The 19,214-nt window shown below is 39.0% G+C and overlaps 1 protein-coding gene across 1 annotated transcript in view; it reads left to right on the top strand.

Moving 5' to 3' along the window:
- HMCN1 (hemicentin 1) overlaps window positions 1–19,214 on the top strand; it is a 319,979-nt gene that overhangs the window by 195,512 nt on the left and 105,253 nt on the right. The window contains exons 41-47 of the mRNA XM_045027042.1: window positions 2,207–2,382; window positions 2,727–2,823; window positions 5,832–5,954; window positions 7,060–7,221; window positions 10,689–10,970; window positions 12,800–12,967; window positions 16,157–16,270. Coding sequence (XP_044882977.1) covers window positions 2,207–2,382; window positions 2,727–2,823; window positions 5,832–5,954; window positions 7,060–7,221; window positions 10,689–10,970; window positions 12,800–12,967; window positions 16,157–16,270 — 1,122 coding nt within the window. The remainder of the gene's footprint in view (window positions 1–2,206; window positions 2,383–2,726; window positions 2,824–5,831; window positions 5,955–7,059; window positions 7,222–10,688; window positions 10,971–12,799; window positions 12,968–16,156; window positions 16,271–19,214) is intronic.

The raw sequence follows: 19,214 nt of genomic DNA, 5'->3' as shown, positions 1-19,214 counted from the left end.
AAATATAGCAGGAAAGGAAAGAAGGGTTGAAACAGCACACTATGTTGCTTTTTATGGACTGAAGAATACCGATGCAGTTAAGCTGTCTTAACTTTTTATATCATTTCAAGATTTTATCAAGAATTTTACTTTCTGATGCACAGCTGACACTTTCAAAGCTGCCTACGGCTTTTGGAAGCCCAGTTCTGTCTGATCCCTCTCAAGTAGGTCTGAAAATCTCAGCCTACTATGGATAAGCACACACGTATGAAAGAACCCATACGGGTACTGTGCATCTGTGCAAGGGCAAATATTCAGACTTAACCAGGTGTGCACTCACAGTAGCCAGTTTTCAATCATTAAAAATATATGGAGATATACCTATCTCATAGAACTGGAAGGGACCCTGAAAGGTCATCGAATCCAGTCCCCTGCCTTCACTAGCAGGACCAAGTACTGATTTTTGCCCCAGATCCCTAAGTGGCCCCCTTAAGGATTGAACTCACAACCCGGGGTTTAGCAGGCCAATGCGGGCCTTCTCCAAATCCTTACTCACAAGAATCAGAGGTGTAGCTGTGTTAGTCTGGATCTGTAAAAGCAGCAAAGAGTCCTGTGGCAGCTTATAGACTAACAGACGTATTGGAGCATGAGCTTTCACCCACGAAAGCTCATGCTCCAATACGTCTGTTAGTCTATAAGATGCCACAGGACTCTTTGCTGCTTTTACTCACAAGAGTATCTCACATGAATAAGATCTATTCCTGTAAGTAAGGATCTGCAGGATTTGTCCCCCAATTAAAATCTAAATCTCTTTTCAGACTTGGTCCTGGATGTATTCCTCAGTGAGTATTACTTAAATGTCAAGTGCTAAGACAGTTGCTTTTTAGTAACCAGTGGTGCTGGTGGTGGGCGCGCGGGGCAGGGGTGGGAGGAACGACGACAATGACTTTTTTCCCATTTTTAAAATGAGGAAAAGTGTGCATGTTTTTTTACTCTTCTACCATTCCAAAATAGCTGATGAGCTTTCAGACTTCCAAAAAGTTTTCTCTGTGTAGAGGGGATTATTTTCCAGGAAGTTATTATACATGTGTGAAAATGGTGGGGTAGAGGGAGGTGGGAATTGTCACAGAAGCTGTTACACGCATTTAATTATAGTGTTTGTTCTCAGCAAATGTAATAACTAGCTAGCAAATACCATACATAACAAACAGAGGATAACTGTGGAATGGTAGATTATGAACTAATGATGATTAAATTATTAATTATCGTTCATTTGGCTGGAACCATAAACATTCAGCCCGCTCTGGGCAAAATTCTCCTCTCACTTCCCAAAGACCAGAAAGTGTAGCAGATGATTTAAAATGAAGTTGGGCCATAGCGTTCCTCAACAACTTTCTGTTGCTGATTTCCATTAATGGTTCCTTAAGGAACCTAACATGAGATAGTTTCAACATTAGTCATCACGGCACTGCAAGAAGCAGGTTAAGTCTGTCTTCTCTTTCCTCATCTCATTGCTCCTTATTCGACCCTTTGAACCATAGTTGTTCCATGGTTCTAAATGTATTCTGACTTTTCAGTCTGGGACTTAAAAACTTTTCTGTGGTTTTCATTTGCTAAATTATATTATTAACTATTTGCCTACTTGCCTTAGGCTTTGTCTACACTAGCACTTTTGTCGGCAAAACTTCTGTTGGTCAGAAGTGTGAAAAAAATGCACTCCAACCAACATAAGTTTCACCGACAAAAGCGCCGGTGTGGACAGTGCTATGTCGGCAGGAGAGTGCCTCCCGCTGACATAGTTACCACCTCTTGCTGTGGATAGTTTAATTATGCTGGCAGGAGAGCTCTCTCCCACTGGCATAGAGCGGCTACACAGGAGACATTATAACAGCACAGCTGCAGAGGTACAGCCGTGCTGCTGTAAGGTCCATAGTGAAGACATAGCCTTAGTTTATATCTTCATCTCCCTGCAAGCAGAATTTCACCATTTCTTTCCACTCAGAATTTCACTAACATCTCTCTCGTGGTGAGAACTCTTTGTACACAATTGGGACAGTATCTCTGATACGTGATCGTAAACCAGCTGTTTCATTCCACACACAATGTGCCAAACTGGCTGATAACTGCTGTCTTATTTTTGTTAGGTGGGTGTACTAACTCCTCAGTGTGTCCTGTGAAAGTATGTGTTGGCCAGGGGGTTTATTCTTTGTTTTATGTGTTGTTTTAGTTCCACCAAACATTATGGGAGAAGAACAGAATGTGTCTGTGCTCATCAGCCAAGCAGTGGAGCTGCGCTGCCAGAGCAATGCCATTCCCCCACCCATGCTGACTTGGCTCAAAGATGGCCGACCTTTGCTGAAGAAACCAGGCCTCAGCATCTCTGAAGATGGAAGTGTATTGAAGGTAAAGCTCACTTCTGAGACTCCTGTAGCGCTTACTTCCTCGGCCACTTATCAATCATGAAGGCACTATTCTTTTTCCAGGCTACCAGCTACTTGAGAGGAGATCTTTACAGCATTAGTCCCATTGATACTAACATGAATAATGGATGAGTGCTATGGGGAGCACATATTCCTGGGTTTTTAGGACAGTGTATCGTCCTTACTAAATTTATGTTTAAAGTTTTAGATTGACTGCTGTGAAAATAAACAACTTCATCCTAATAACATTTAATACATAATAGTCTATACACAAAATAACAACCTACTCATCAAAATGAGAGTCAAAAGGTTTAATTTTATTTCTAGATTGAAGAAGCTCAGGTTCAAGACACTGGACGTTACACTTGTGAAGCCACAAATGTTGCTGGGAAAACAGAAAAGAATTATAATGTCAATGTTTGGGGTAAGTCTATAATACTATACCAAGCCTGGGGACAAAACTCTAGTAAAGCTGTGAAGCATAATGCTGGAGCGCACTGTGTAGTTCATATGTAGTTCATTTCTGAGGTTGATCCTCTGCTGCCTATATAAATAAGCCATGCTTAGTGTTTCACAAGGAGCTTAGAAATTAACATGAGACTACCCAAATGTTACTTTCAGGCAAACCTAAAATGTATACCTATGCATTATGATACATGGAGTGAAGAGAGCAAAAGCACAGTTTTGCCCACATAAAAATATTAGGCCACATTTTCAGTACGACGTCAATTTGGCTTCTAAATAATGTAATCAAATGTTTAGACACCCCACAATCTCAGATTTGCATGCATAAACTGTACATATCCACTATGGGTAGTTAGATATATAACTAACCAATTGGTTTACTCCAATGTCATATGGATTAAACCCACATAATTTCTGAGTTTTTGGGGTGTGCAATTTTGCAGTCTGAGAATCCAGATTACTCTCTCTCAGTTATATTTACTCTGCACAGTTTAACAGTTGTAAATAATAACAAAAGCTGTAGTAAAAAAAAAATAGGTCATGCTAGTAGACAGATATGAATCAGAAATCACACGTTGCAGATATGTTGAGTGAGAAGGTGCTATTTTAGCATAGTCATTTTCTGACCGTAAATATACTTAAAAAAAATCATTATCAGTTTATTCTGTCACCAGTCAGAAACAGTTATCTGATTGCAATTTTCTGGTATCAGTCAATCAGTGATTAGTATGACTGATTACTACTTTTTAGTATATTTATATAAAACAATGCCAAGTGAGTGAAACATGAATGGAATCCTAAACCATGGGATTTTAATGTGATAAATGACTTGGCTTAGAGACAATTGGACTGCTGATTCTGATTTATTATAAAGGTCTGAAAACTGTCCTGTTTAGGTGAAAATCACCTCAGTGCAGGGGGCCAGGACAAGGCCCAGGAACCATTTAAGTTCACATAAATCCTCAAAATAGAGTGTAAAGTGGGACTAAGAAGGGCATATATGCCTTGTGCTGGTCATTGATACTGGCTGAATTTCACCCATTATGAACAACAAAAAAATAACCTTAACAAAACTAAATAATTCCTTTATTCTGGTGATATATGTATCCAGTGCACATATTTTGAGCCTAATTTTTGGCTTCCTGTTAGCGACCTGCAAAGTTAGGTGCAATTATTGTTCCCTCTTAAATGCAGTCATCAAAAGGGAGGCCAGGTTTTTTAAATCTGGCTCTATGTATAAAGCATGATACTCTAGGTAAATATTATATTTTCCTGAACCCTCATAAATCAGGATTTATTTGAAAAACAGATAATGTAAAATCTTAATTTAGACTGGCATTTATGTGGTGGTTGGGGGCTGTATTACAATGTGGACGATGCCTAGGATGTACCTAGTTTGTAAATAAATAGAAAACTTCTGTCTCCACACACTTTTCATGAGCAACACATCCACTCCCTGCATCTCCCACCTTACATCCAAATAGGGTGACCAGATATCCCCATTTTATAGAGACAGTCCTGATAATTGGGGCATTTTTTTATATGGGCTCCTATTACCCCCCACCCTCATCCCAATTTTTCACACTTGCTATCTGGTCACCCTACATCCAACTCCAATTTTACAGCAGACTCACTGTTGCAAAAGATTCTTCTCTGGCATCAGCAGAGGGAGCTGGATTTGCCCTTTTGTGCACAGAGAGCATTTTAATACCATTTTGAAAGAAGAAATAATTTTGTGTTCGTTAGCAGCATTGACTGGAAAAAGTTAATGGAAACCAAAAGTTGCCTGTAAAAGCCATCTGTGGTTAACTGTTTAGAATGAAATCCTTTGTTTACTCACTAGGAGCAGAAATGGTGCTTGCCATATTTTTGAGTGGTAAATACAGGAAATGTGTCTGTCTGATTATGTTCTGAGTACTAGTGAGATCCCCAGAGCTAACTCCAATTGCAGAAACTGTCAGAACACAGCCTGTGTACTAAAGATAATATTTGTCTCCTTGGAGACTGGCATAAGCTTAATGGTTTGAAGCAGAACAAATGAAACCAGATCTTGAAACCAGTATAATACTGTATAAAGCTTTACAGTTGCCAGTGTTGAAACTCATGCATCTGTTTCTGCTTAATAAAAAATTATGGGAATCAGAGGGCTAGAGTGTCAGACAGAAATGCTTTCCTATTTTCATCTGGTAGAAATGTGTTGGATAATCCATTCACTAGTGAGAGTCCCTTCTCCCACTTCAGCCTGAGGTATCCACTACTTCTCCTGGTCGATTTTCAAGGATTTACTATTGCATGTTAAGGAAAGTTGCCTCCCCAGCTCCAAGCAGGCCATTATCTCTTCTTTGGGAACTGACCCAAAATATTAAAAACTGTTGAAGATCAGAGTGAAAATGGATTGGCCCTTCTTTTCTGTGCTTCCTTTCCTATTGCATAATAACTGAACAGGGGGACACTCAATATTAGACCCAGCAAAAGGAAATCCTTCTTTGGGAAGCATGCAGACAATCAAGGACTTTGTGGCCATGGGAAGTAATCAAGATCTTGGCTGTGGTTGAATTTTAAAAGGGGCTGAGTAGCTTGCAGACTTACAGTATCAAAAGGTTCATAAGCTAAGATAATGAGTTGGGCAATCATTCAGGGTCAGATTCTGCCTGGCAGGTCTGTAAGGTAGGTAAAGGCACAGGAGCCTCTTTTTGTGCAACCTGCATGAGAGCCAGTCAGAATTGCAGGGTATGTGCTCAGCAGTGGGCAGGAACTGCTCTGATTCCCCTGGAGGAGGGAGCCAGTCACCCAGAGGGAGTATGATGTACCCCACAAAAGGGTACTCCTCCAGGCAGTGGATGCAGTACCTGTGTCCTGCTCAATGCACAGTGGTGTTCCATTTGCTTTTACCAGGTCTGACATTATCCCAGTGTTAGCAGGTCTCATTCTGGTTCACTGAGTGCATTTTTTGGTATTTGTTTTCAGTGCCACCAAGTATTTATGGCTCACATGAACTCTCCCAACTGGCAGTAATTGAAGGAAGCCTTATCAGTTTGGTATGTGAATCCAGTGGTATTCCACCACCAAGCCTTACCTGGAAAAAGAACAGTGAGTTACCATTGTCAATAATTACAAAAGAAACGGTTAATTTTCTTCTTGCAATTTTCACCATTTTTCCCCTCAAACACTTTGGGAGGAATTTTCATAGGACCCTAAGGAAATTAAGGTGCTTAAATGCCATTGAAATTCAGTGCTAATTTCAGTGGGATTTCCTTAGGCTCTGTTTACATGCCCAGCCTCAGCATGATGACAATAGTATCTAGGTACAGTTATTGCCATTTGTGATTTACTGAACTTTCCTTTACCCAGATCAATATTGAGAGGGATCTGTAAATCCTTGTGCTTCAGGGTATAAACTGATCACCAGCATATGTCCCCCTTATGATTTAATATTGCACAGTTAGGTGCATTTTGAATTTTTCCTCACTACCCTTAAGCATTAACCAGTTGGAGACAGGATATCAGACAAGATAGAATCATTGTTCCAATATGGTAATTCCTATATTCTTAATCAGTCCCAGTGTTAAGTCTAGACGTGCCTTTCCCCCCTGTCTTATCTATTTATCTGTATATCTATGTTCTTTTTAGGGCGCTGTTCTTTGTGGTATCTGAATGCCTGAACCTAACTGAATTTGTAGGAATTGCAGGAAAAGAAATGTTTGTTATAAAACACTACTTTTACTTAGTAGAATTTTCATACAAGATTCAATTGTGGCAAATCCTTATTATGATGTGTTATCATTTAGTCGTTTTGTCATCTTATAGAAGCTAAAAAGGCAAATACAAGTAGTCTTATTACTGTATATTAAGGCCTAAATTTTCACACTCAGGTGCCTAAAATTAAATAAAAAAATTTCAACATTGAGAAAAACATTTGAAAGTGGCAGCTTCATTTTCTGAGTACCCAGAGCTCACACTTTGCAGCACCTTCAAAAATCTCCTCCATAAACAAATGTATGATTTTCAAATGCACAAATCAGAGATAAGCATCCAAAGTTAGGCATCCAAGTTTGAAAATTTGGGTCTAAGCAACTTCTTTATTTTTATGAGTGGCAACTCTGGGCTCAGATTTTTCTAAAAAGAGCTGGTGGAATTTACTGAACAACCTCATTATCATTCTCTGTGTTTTTATCTGAAAGAATATCTCTTGCAGGTTCTCCATTGCCGGCTGACCCTACAGGAAGAGTCAGAGTGCTGTCTGGAGGCAGACAGTTGCAGATTTCAATTGCTGAAAAATCTGATGCTGCATCCTATATGTGTCTGGCTTCAAACATAGCTGGAAACACAAAGAAAGAATACAATTTGCAAGTTTATGGTAGGTCATATTCTCTATATGGTTATCGATCTGGAAAATCAATTACATTATGAAACCTTAATTAGTAAAGCTGTGTTAAGACTGTAAGGTTTTCAGAGAGTGACTTCCAGATGGAACAACAACAGCACAAGATCCTACTTGCTCAGCCAGAGTGAGGATTAATTTCTGGAGTCACCTGATAAACCTGCTGGCTATATACCATAAGGATATTGATTCAAATCTCAGCTGAAATAATATGTAAGGCACCCAGACAGTGAGTCCAGCCACCAGATGGGAAATTCCTGGAATTGGTTGAGTCTGTTCTGATATCTAACAGATACAGATGCAAAAGTGATTTTCACTTGAATTCATCCTGAAAATTACTTTCCGCTGTGATAACATTATATATTGGCTGTGTTTATTTAGGAGTATGTTTTGCATATGGTATAATACAGAAATGCTCTGATACACACTTATTACACGTGTTATACAACAAATACATTATCTGTTATTGTAAATAGCAAAGGACACAATACTGAGACAGCCTAGAAAAAGGCAGCTAAGGAAAAATGATGAGAATAACTAAATACGGAAGTTTTTAGAAACCTTGCAGATATAGAATGCTTTTCAGCCTGAAAAATCCTGTAACATTTCAACAAATAGGGAGGAACTGGTTAAGAATTTGAAAGTGGAAGGCAGCTTAGGTGAAAGTAGTAATGAAATGGTAGAGTTCATGATTCTAAGGAATGGTAGGAGGGAAAGCAGCACAATAAAGATAATGGATTTTAAGAAGGCAGACTTCAGCAAACTCTGGGAGTAGGTAGGTAAGATCCCATGGGAAGTAAGTCTAAGAGGAAAAAACAGTTCAAGAAAGTTGGCAGTTTTTCAAAGAGATATTATTAAGGGCACGTGGGCAAACTGTCCCTCTGCGTATCAAGTGGGGTCCTGTAGGGATCAGTTCCACGTTCAGTTCTGTTCAATATCTTCATCAGTGATTTAGAAAATGGCATAGAAGTACTCTTATAAAGTTTGCAGATGATACCAACCTGGCAGGGGTTAAAAGTGCTTTGGTGAATAGGATTAAAATTCAAAATGATCTGGACAAATTGGAGAAATGGTGTGAAGAAAATAGGATGAAATTCAATAAGGACAAATGTAAAGTACTCCACTGAGGAAGGAATAATCAGTTGCACACATCCAAAATGGGAAATGACTGAGTAGGAAGGAGTACATCAGAAAGGGATCTGGGAATCATAGTGGATCGCAAACTAAATATGAGTCAACAGTGTAATACTGTTGCCAAAAAAGCAAACATCATTCTGGGATGCATTAGCAGGAGTGTTGTTAACAAGATGTGAGAAGTAATTCTTCAGTTCTGTTCCGTGCTTATTAGGCCTCAGCTGGAGTATTATGTCCAGTTCTGGGTGCCACATTTCAGGAAGGATGTGGACAAAATAGAGCGGATCCAGAGAATAACAAAAAAAATGATTAATGGTCTAGAAAACATGACTTATGAGGGGAGATTGAAGAAATTGGGTTTGTTTAGCCTGGAGAAGAGAAGACTGAGAGAGGACATGATAACAGTTTTCAAGTACATAAAAGGTTGTTAGAAGGAGGAGGGAGGTAAAATGTTCTCCTTAACCTCTGAGGATAGGACAAGAAGCAATGGGTTTAAATTGCAGCAAGAATGGTTTAGGTTGGACATTAGGAAAAGCTTCCTAACTGTTGTGGTAGTTGTGACCGTGGTCCCAGTGGGGGCCAGCTGTGGTCACTCAATTAGGGTGAACTGCAAAGAATGGGGCTGCCAAACCCCCAAAAGGTGGTGGATATTCCAGTACTTAGATTTACCAAGACTTCGTAAAACAGTTACCTTACTGGTTACTCAGATGTCCAAACAACACAGTTCCCTTAAAGTGATCCAGCCTCAGGCCTCCATCCAGGTACCTAAGTCAAATATGATGATTTCTGAAAATCTTATTTCATCATATAAAAGAAAAGGTTCTACTAATCTCAAAGGCTTGGACAGATTACCTCCCAGGTTATTGAATATTCCAGATCTTACCCAAATACATGCTACTGCCAATTCTTATTAACTAAACTAAAATTTATTAAAAAACAAGAGAGAGAGAGAGAGAGAGAGAGAGAATGGTTAAAAGATCAATATACATACAGACATGAGTTCAATTCATTGAGGTTTAGATTCACAGCAGAGATGGTGAGCTTTGTGATTGTAAAGAGTTCCTTTAGAATTTAGTTTGTAGGTTATAGTCCAATGTCCAAATATCATATTCAGGGCATACGAGAATAACTGGGACCTCAGTCTTCCAACTCAAACTTCCCCGATGAAGTTTAAGCAGATCTGAGATGACAGAATCGAGGACCCAAGGATCTTTTATACAATTTAATGTCCTCTTTGACAAGTTGGGAGTTCCTCCGGGAACAAAAGGTAATTAGGATGACTTTGAAGGAGGTCCATAACTGGAATTTAGCTATAGAATTAACATAAGGCAATTTGCTTGTTCCTCCACTATTCACAGATTATTTGCTATACATTTCAAAGAGAGATGAATACAGAGATATCCCATGTTTACAATTCATTTAAATGCTAGGATTTTTTTTGATCTCTGAATTATCAGACTATAGCATAGACAGGGACTGTTGATTACATTATCAACCCTACTCCTGCATATGTAAATACACAAAAACACAAACATTATCTTCCCATATATCTTTTGAGGGTTATTTATTTTTCAGGATGTTTAACCCTTTCTGGCCATGCATCACAGTAGTTAAGCACTGGAATAAATTGCCAAAGGAGGTTGTGGAATCTCCATCACTGGAGATTTTTAAGAGCAGGTTAGACAAATACCTGTCAGGAATGGTTTAGATAATACTTAGTCCTTCCATGAGTGCAGGGGACTAGGCTAGATGACCTTTTGAGGTCCCTTGCAGTCCTATAATTCTATGTTTATAAAGTGGTTTGGGATCCTTACACACAGGCAGGAATCACCACTGAAATGTAGCTCCCTTTAAATTGAAATGTACCTACAGTAGCTCAATACAACTATTTGGGACTGGAACTGAATAAGAATGAAGCAGCCACTTGAAACTGTGGGGTGAATATTAAGTCATTCAAATGCAATTAATACTTTAACTGGAATTTAGCCAAAATATTGGGATTAATACTTATATTCTTGTGAAAAAGGCCATTGACCACAAGTGGTAAAGACATTTTTACATGCTTATGTTTTTTCACATCTTAGCTTCAGTAGCAGTGTCTCCTGACACCAAGCATTATCTGAGTACCGACTCAGAAGACAGAGTGCAACCTACTGAATTGCCAGCACCACTTTCTGCAGCAGTGAGGTGTTTCTTGGTGATCTCCCTTTTAAGTACTTCACTCATTCTTATGTGTAAGAATCAGTGCACATTCTGAACCTCAGCTTCTTATGCTAAAGTTTTACATTTTGTTTCCTTTTCTTTAATAGTTCGCCCAACTATACTGAACAGTGGGAACCACCCGTTTGAAGTTGTTGTAACCCGAGGGAATAATGTTTCACTGGAGTGCAAAGTACAGGGTAACCCACAGCCAGCAATAACCTGGATGAAAGATGGTCGTACCCTTGTCAACGGGAGGGGAATAGAAATACTGAATGATGGATATCTTCTTCAGCTGAAGAACGCCCAAGTGTCTGACACTGGCCGCTACGTGTGTGTGGCTGTAAATGTGGCAGGACTGACTGACAGGAAATATGATTTAAACATTCATGGTGAGTAGGAGAGATGAATGGAGCAGGCAATATAGACACAGATATGTTTTCAGGTTTAGCTGGGGGAAGTAAGAAAACAGTTGTCATAATGATGTAGATGTTCCATTTGTGCCTATCACATGCTCTAGGCACATTACATAGATTAAAGCACAAATGTTATTTTAAAAAACAAAACAAATACAAATCTTCTAACCCCTAAACACAGCCCTCCTAAAATCAAACCAACCCCAGTCTCCATCCCAACTTCATCCTAAAAGAAAACCTGGGAAAATAGCCAGGTCTTCTGGAGCATCCTGAAGATAATCAAATCTGGGCTCAGATCCTCTAAGATAGGAAACGAGTGAGAAACCAAGAAAACTCTGCTGCTCGTCCTCACCTGATAAAACTAGGTGGATGTTAGCTTGGATGCACTGAAGAATCACAGCTGCTAAGGTATTGCATGAGGATAGAGACAGTTTCTCAAGTAGTCAGGATGCAAACCAGTTAGGACTTTACAGGTTAAAACCAAACCTTAAACTTCATCCAGAAATCAGCTGGCAGCCTATGCAAGTTATGGAGCACAAGTGTGCATGTGCACCCAGCAAGAAGGCACAATTAATGAGCAGGCACTAGCTGCAATATCAGAATGGTTTCATTTATAGCCCCAGGTAGAGTATATTTCAGTAATCTAACTTCAGTGGCATGGATTACAATGTGAGTACCTGCATTTAAAAGAAAAGCCATGGTATGTGATTTCAAAAATCAGTGTGTCCAGTCAGATTCAGAATGGGACTTTATCTACACTCTGGCTATCCTTCCTGTTTCATTAGACACAGGTTATTTGACTACTGGGTTAGGGTAGCTACTGTATCACTGGATGAAGATGACTGATTATCATTACTAACATGGTTTGTTTGACAAGTATTCTGCCACAGATCCCTCTGAAACACGAAGGTTTATGAACATCTTGAGATAACGGGAGCCATGCGGCCCATCTCCAATTCTAAAGTCTTCCTATAAAATGAGAAAGAGAAATGGCAACTAGAGAAGAAAGGGAGAGAAAGAGAGAGGAAAAGATAGAAATTAAGTTGAAAATGAAGAAAATATGTTTATTTCTGTAATTATTAAAAAAGAGAGGTGATAATTACACTGGGGTTCTTTCTAGTTGGAAGCCTCTGGGTTGGCAAATTTTCTTTTTTTACTTCTAACATTTCTCTTATTTTATTATTAAACTTGGATGTATCAAAGAGAAAATTGTAAACTTAATATGCTCGCGGACTCAGATCTGTTCCTAAGCCTGAATTTCCTGTATGGAAGTGTGAAATGTGGAACCATGCAAAACATCGAATTATTCCTCTTCCTAACAATGAAAAACCAAGAAGAGATTTACTATTGTTATTTAAATCCCTGAAAGGGGGTGTTAGATCATATTTTTGTTTTTTCTATTAGAAAAAGTACAGTATTCTCGCAGTCTGACACAATTTTTCTTACATGGACATAGCAAGCAAAATGTAATATTGTGTACTAACTATGATTTTGAACCCATAAAAGGATCTAAGGGGATTGATAGAATCAGGTCCTAGATGTTTATATCTTCTACCTTTGTGACATGATGTCTCAATAATATGAAGACTGAAAATGTTAAACTGATGGTAATTTGCTACTATGTAACTAGAATAGAAAAATGAAGTTACACTGCAACTGTGCAGTCCCATACTGGTCAGGATGGTTTTAGCTGCAGTGAATTAATTTGTTAGTTTAAAGAATGTGGTGTGTCTTACCTAGAAGTAATCTTAGTTATTTTTGTTCAGTGTTATCAGGTGTGTTTTTTCCTGTGTTTTGCTTTGTAGTCCCTCCAAGTGTGGTAGGTGACCTGGAAGTGCCTGAAAACATCAGCACTGTGGAGAAAAATCCTGTCACTCTGATTTGTGAAGCATCTGGAATTCCCCTGCCATCAATAACATGGCTCAAGAATGGAAGGCCTATGCCCTTGAATAGCTCTGTGAGAATTCTGTCAGGTACAGTTGAGAGTCTGATATACTAACAACACAAGCAGAAATAGGAACTCTTGCTGAGTGCTTGTCCATTAAATAAAGACACACATAGCTTAGAGTCAGATTGGCTGCAGCATTTATTAAATAGCCAGTTGAACCAAATCTGAACCAAGCAGAAAGTTCTTACCAAATTTCATTTAGAGCTATGCTAACTTGTGCAGATCTGAGAATCTCAGAGCTGCTGCAGTGCATGGCTTGCAGCCCAGTATCCAATGGTGTGCAAGAGCTAGCATCTACAAGTGAGATCCCACTCTGGGATTTGGCAACCTGTTGATTGGTCCAACCTGGTAAGGGCCTATGCATAGGAACATTTATCTCCAGAGCCATTTCAAATGGTAATAGCTTACCTTGCGGATGCTGATAGGTGTGAGGCTCTCAGTGTGTATGTGCACCATGAAGTTAGTTCACTTAATCAAGCTTTTACCTCTGGATCATACTTTTTGTGGTTTGGGGGTTTTTTTTTGGCAAGGACTCACTAACTGATCATAAAACAGAATGAAAACCCAAATAATAAGAGAACTTTTCCTTGAATATATGTGGGTCTGCAGTGACTCTAAATACCAGAATCAGAGGAAAACCTGCTTGTGTGCCCTTGGATTTAAAGTTGTAAATTCCTTTTTGACCTCAAAGCCAATCAGATCTAATCCTAGAGCAAACACAGAACAAGAAATTAAGATGGTTTGATAAGACAGAGCACCTTCTGATAAAAGCCAAAAAAGACAGCCCTTGGGCACACCATACAGCAGGTCATCAATATTGAAAGGAAGTACAGGCTTTGGAGTGCCTAACCTATAGCCAGGCCTATGGGGAAACATATCCCCTCCCAAGGCAGAGAGCTGGGAAAAAGCTTGTTGCATCTAGAGAAGCCCCATTACACTAAGGCAGGAGAAATGTCCCAAGCAATCAATGCTTATGACTTTGGACTCTGCCACTGGCCGATCTGATTGGCCAGACATCTGAGTGATAGCTGCAGGTGCAATTGGGATCTTTGACTCCTAACTTCAGTCTGCTGGGGCCACCTAGAAAGGCCTGGCCTTTATACTTTTTTTTCTGAGGGGAGGATTGACACAGGAGTCTCCTAAGTGAGAGGACTGTGATTTCCATTCCAATGAACCACATAGCTCCAAGACTACAAAGAGGGGAGAGAGCAGCCTCCTACATGACTGACACCTGCAGTGTTACTCTGCATATAATTGCTGTTTGGTAACTTCATATTTAAAATATATAATTGACTTAGCAGCTCTGAAGCTAACAAAGGGATATATGGACCCAATTGGAAACACTTTGAAGTTGATGAGAGTCTTTGCATAGACTTGAGTTGGCTTTGGCTCAGGCCCTTTACAGCATTCAAGTATTAAGGAATGACCTGTGCAAGGTTTGGCAGCTGAGTGTGGCTGGGAGAAATTGATAAAAGTTAGGATGCTTCTCTTAAGTTGGGTCTGCAAAACTGGACTGGAAATATAATGAGAAGTGAGTTTCATGAAGTTTCTAGTTCTTCTGGTTGGGCCAGATGCATTACCCAAAGACAGCCCCTCTCTTGGGATTTCAGCCCCTCTGTTCTCAAACTTGCCCAGAACTTGGAAGAGGAGCATGAACATGGAAAAATAATGGAAAACAAACAGAACCTTGTCAGAAGTTCAAAATAGTTTAAAACTTGAATCTGGAGATATGGAGGATATTTTATTTTATCTGAAATAATTTTCCCATCTCTACACTTGAACATAAAAGGTTAGTCCTATTTCCAGTTGTATGTTCCCTTTCTTATCCACAGTATGTATGAAAAAGGGTTTGAGTGTCTGGTTATTATGTGATATAAACCTTATTTTTTGGTCTGATGTTGGCTTTCTGTTGTATGGATGATATTGCCATCAGCTCAAACAACCTCTTTTGAGATCAATTGTTTCCATTCTGTCCATTGATTGCTTCAACCCACTCTGATGTCACTAACTCCACAGTGCTCAGTCACTGCTGAGCTCAGAGAGATGAGCCATGGAAAGTCCTCAAGTTATCCTTGAATATTGGTGAAGGGGGAAACTAACAACAACCCCCTGCTTTGTTTTCTTGTGAACTTTACATGCTGTTGTGTAATCACTCAGGAAATCTGCAGAGAGTGGTGGTGAATTCTGTTTTTTTGTTTTTTGTTTTTATGGACCTTAGAGTTGGAGTTTTCTTTGTTTTTGCTTGTGAAGATGCTGAGGAAAGAATCCCTAAATTAATATCTTAAAATTGTTCACCCTTTAACTCTGCCAAAGCAACTCAGTTCTGTAGATCAAACACATGCTTTGTGTGGCAGGGGATCAAAAACTGATTGAGTGGCCCACACACTGCTTCCATTCACTCTGAATCCTCCTCTGTTTGTCTATGGTTTTTCTCATATGGTTCCTTTAAAAAACATGGAAAAAACCATCACATCACATCTTCATGAAGATAGATAATAGCTGTAGGAAATGGAAGAGCTTTTAGTAAGTTTTAGTATAAGTATGATGGGGGCAAACCCTGCCAGCAAAGCTGTGCAACTTTTGCTGTGCAAGTGTGGGGAGGACAAGATTTGACGGAAGACACACAGCCCTCTGCAGATGTTTGCTCAGTACACTGCTCAGAGGGTGTTGATGGAGGAGAAGCAATCAACTTAAGAAATTACCTTTTGCCTACTAAAATTGTTGCCTACTTTTATGGATAATACCTAAAAATAATATTAGAATTAGAATATATTAGAGGACATTTAAAAAAAATTCTCTTCTTAATTTATCCATTTGATAGCACCTTGTGTTTAGTACATTTGTTTTCCATGTGTAGCCAGTGAGTTGTACACCAAAGCACTTATATAGGTGATAGTCCCACTGACTCCAATGGGAATAGTCACATGATCAAAGTTAAGCACAGGCGTAAATACTTTGCTGGATTAAGGTCTGATCCTGCCCCAGTGTAATCAATGGGAGTTTTGCCAATGATTTCAAAGGAAGCAGAATTGAGCCCAGTCAGTTTCTACTGTTAGAGAGTCTTTTATATAGCATCAGGAGATAAATTATTTTTAAACGTGATTGTAAAATCACAAAAATGGTTTGGATGCATTCATTGTGGGATTTTTGGCATCCTTTATTTGTTTGGGAGGCTATTTTAATACCTGTATATTCTTGTGGCTTTTCTCTTTAGGGGGTAGGACCCTGCGTTTAATGCAAACTAAAGTGGAAGATGCTGGTCAATATACCTGTATAGCAACCAATGCTGCAGGAGAAGCAAGGAAACATTTTGGCCTTTCAGTTTTAGGTAAGTATATGATTTTAATGAAAGTAGATAAAGTATCATACTGTATGTTTCACCAGCATTTATATTTAAGTTTATACATAGTTCCTCTTAGGGCTTGTTTAGATGAACAGTTAGCGCATAGCAAACTGGATGTGTATCTACAGTGCACTAGTGTGCCATGCACTGTCCATGTAGACCCTCCTACCATGCACTAAAAGTTCCCTAGAGCACTTTCATCTACTCTGCTTTGAAAAAATTCCCTAGTGTGCTACATGCTAGTGTGCTGTAGATTTACACCCCAAGTTGCTGCGCACTAAATGTTCACTTGATAACATGATCTGAAAATCAATTTTAAACAAGTCAGACTTGCATGTAAACTGGCCATGGTTTTATTTGAAAATTAATATTATTTAGGCATGACAACGTATAATGGAATCACTGATAACTACTTATTTTCAGTTTGTAAAAATTACAGCAGTAAACCACGTGAAACTTAATACTGTGAATCCATGTCATTCAGTGCCAGAGCTCAGAGAAACACTCAGGGTACAACAAAATGTTTGTGCAAAACCCTTGTGAACTGAAACAGCCAAGTTTATACTACTTTCAGTATAAAGGAAATAGAATAAAGAGTGGTTACAGGATAATGGTCTGCTGTAACATAATTGTAAAGGAAAAGCCCAGGCCTACCATGAAAATAAATGGTGGAGCTGAGCTAAAAGTGGAACCAAAACTTTTATCTGCAAAATCTGTGCTCCACTGAAAACCTTCCATGTCTATGACTTTATTTCTAGAAAGTGTCAGAGGGGTAGCCGTGTTAGTCTGGTTCTGTAGAAGCAGCAAAGAATCCTGTGGCACCTTATAGACTAAAAGACGTTTTGCAGCATTTCTAGAAAGTGATTAAACAATGCATGCAGTAATGGCTGAGCCAGCCAGCACAGTTAAACAGGCTCGGGTATAATGCACTTTGTAGTACAATGACCCAAAATGCTGTATTATATAATTTTGTCAGTCACAAACTTTTTTTTTTAAAGTTACATTTTCCCCAGGAATGTACTTAAATTTGGGGTGGCACACTATTTCCAGATTAGTAGTCAGTATTATTTTTTAATCAGCAAGTAATTGTCAGGCATCCTGAAACTTGACTGACAATCACACCATTTGGCAGGATAATACTATAAGCTCTCATTGACTGCAGCTGGAGTTGTGGGTCTTCAGCCCTTCTGAAAGTCAGACCCTAAATGGTAACTATATTCTGTCCGTTCAGGTTTATTTGATCAGCTCAGGCACATGGAAAAATGTAAGCGGGATAAGCAGTAAAAAGTATTCATCATTTCACTGTTTTCATCAAATGGTTCTAACTTTAACAGAAGCATGCCAATGATGGAATTGGGAACCTCTCTACAATAGTCTTCACTTGCCTTGAGCAGAAATGCTAAGTGAAACCTATCTTAATTGGGTTACATGGAAATTTGCAGGATGGAAGCCTCTTCTGTTTTCCTTTTTTGTATTTATTTTTGCATTCTAATAATTTATTCGTATTTCAAAGGGCTAGTTATAGGAATTAAGCCATTAGGTACATGGAGCATACCCCAAGTTAAACAAGTAAATGCTGTAAACAGAAGGTACCACTGAGATACTAACAGACCATTCTTATACTGGCAGTCAAGCTGGCATTTGTTTCCATAAATCACTTTGTAGCAGGCAAGCCAGGTTGTTCAGACACATTGGTGTGGAATTATTAGTATTATATTTGCAAAAATATTTGAGGTAACTGTCATATTTTTCTAAAAGTCTGGAATAATTTAGTGTTGATTATTTACTGAATTAATTTGGAGACAAGGTTGTGTTATGTGTGTAATTCTATTTTTAAAATTCATTGTGAGCAGTAATAGTTGGCCCAACTTTCCTCAAACCAGTCCTGAGCTTGTCGGATTTCATCTGTAATTTTTTCCATGTCTCCCATTGATTGTTTTTGTCTAGTCACATTTTAAAGTAGCACTCTCATAAAAGCCTTTTCAGCAGTGCTCATACACTCAGATTAAGAGGGTTTGGCCCTAATTTCATCACATTTGGCAAGGATGTGCCATGTATTAGCCATGTCTGCTTGTCCACTGACCTTATCACCATGGTTGAGTCTGCCAGTAACCATCACCCCACTAAGCACGTTGTGCAGAGGACAAGTTTTAGCCACTGACAATGAAGTAGTTTCTCCAGCTTTCAGCCCATAGTTTGAGTTGTAGGCTTGATTTATTTTTGTTCTCCCGCTTTCATTTTAAACTCTTTCTCCTTATCAGGTGCTTAAGATCTGATCTAATTTACTATTTTCTCATCAGTTTAAAGTAAATTCTATATCTTGAAATGTTTTTTAAAAATTAACGTTCACTTGCAAATTACTGGTAACACAGCTAGATTGTGTGAAAGCAAAAAATTCACTTCCTGTCTTTCTGGTGCATCTAGCTATCTAGATGGTTCGGTCACAGAGATCCCCCTTGGAACTGTCACCTGACATGCTGAAATTATCTCGAGCCCATTTTCCCTGCCAGCTTGGGATGCCAGAACCCTGCCTTGTTGAGCCAGATGCACTAGCCTGCTGCAACACCGACCCAGGATCTGAATGAGGCCCCAAAGCTTCAGGCTTTAACTGACAACCACTCAGCAGGTTACCTATTTCCAACACCCAGACACCCAGTTCCCAATGGGATTCAAACCCCAAATAAATCTGTTGTAGTCTGTATAAAGCTTATACAGGGTAAACTCAAATTGTCTGCCCTCTATAACACTGATAGAGAGATATGCACAGCTGTTTGCTCCCCCAGTATAAATCAATTACTCTTTGTTCATTAATAAACAAAAGTGATTTTATTAAGTATAAAAATTAGGATTTAAGTGGTTCCAAGTAATAACAGACAGAACAAAGTAAGTTAACAAGCAAAATAAAACAAAACACGCAAGTCTAAGCCTA

Source organism: Mauremys mutica, chromosome 8 (assembly GCF_020497125.1).
Source record: "Mauremys mutica isolate MM-2020 ecotype Southern chromosome 8, ASM2049712v1, whole genome shotgun sequence".
NCBI lineage: Eukaryota > Metazoa > Chordata > Testudines > Geoemydidae > Mauremys > Mauremys mutica.
Note: the sequence above shows the minus strand (reverse complement) of the source record. Positions and strands in the feature narration are given on the sequence as shown.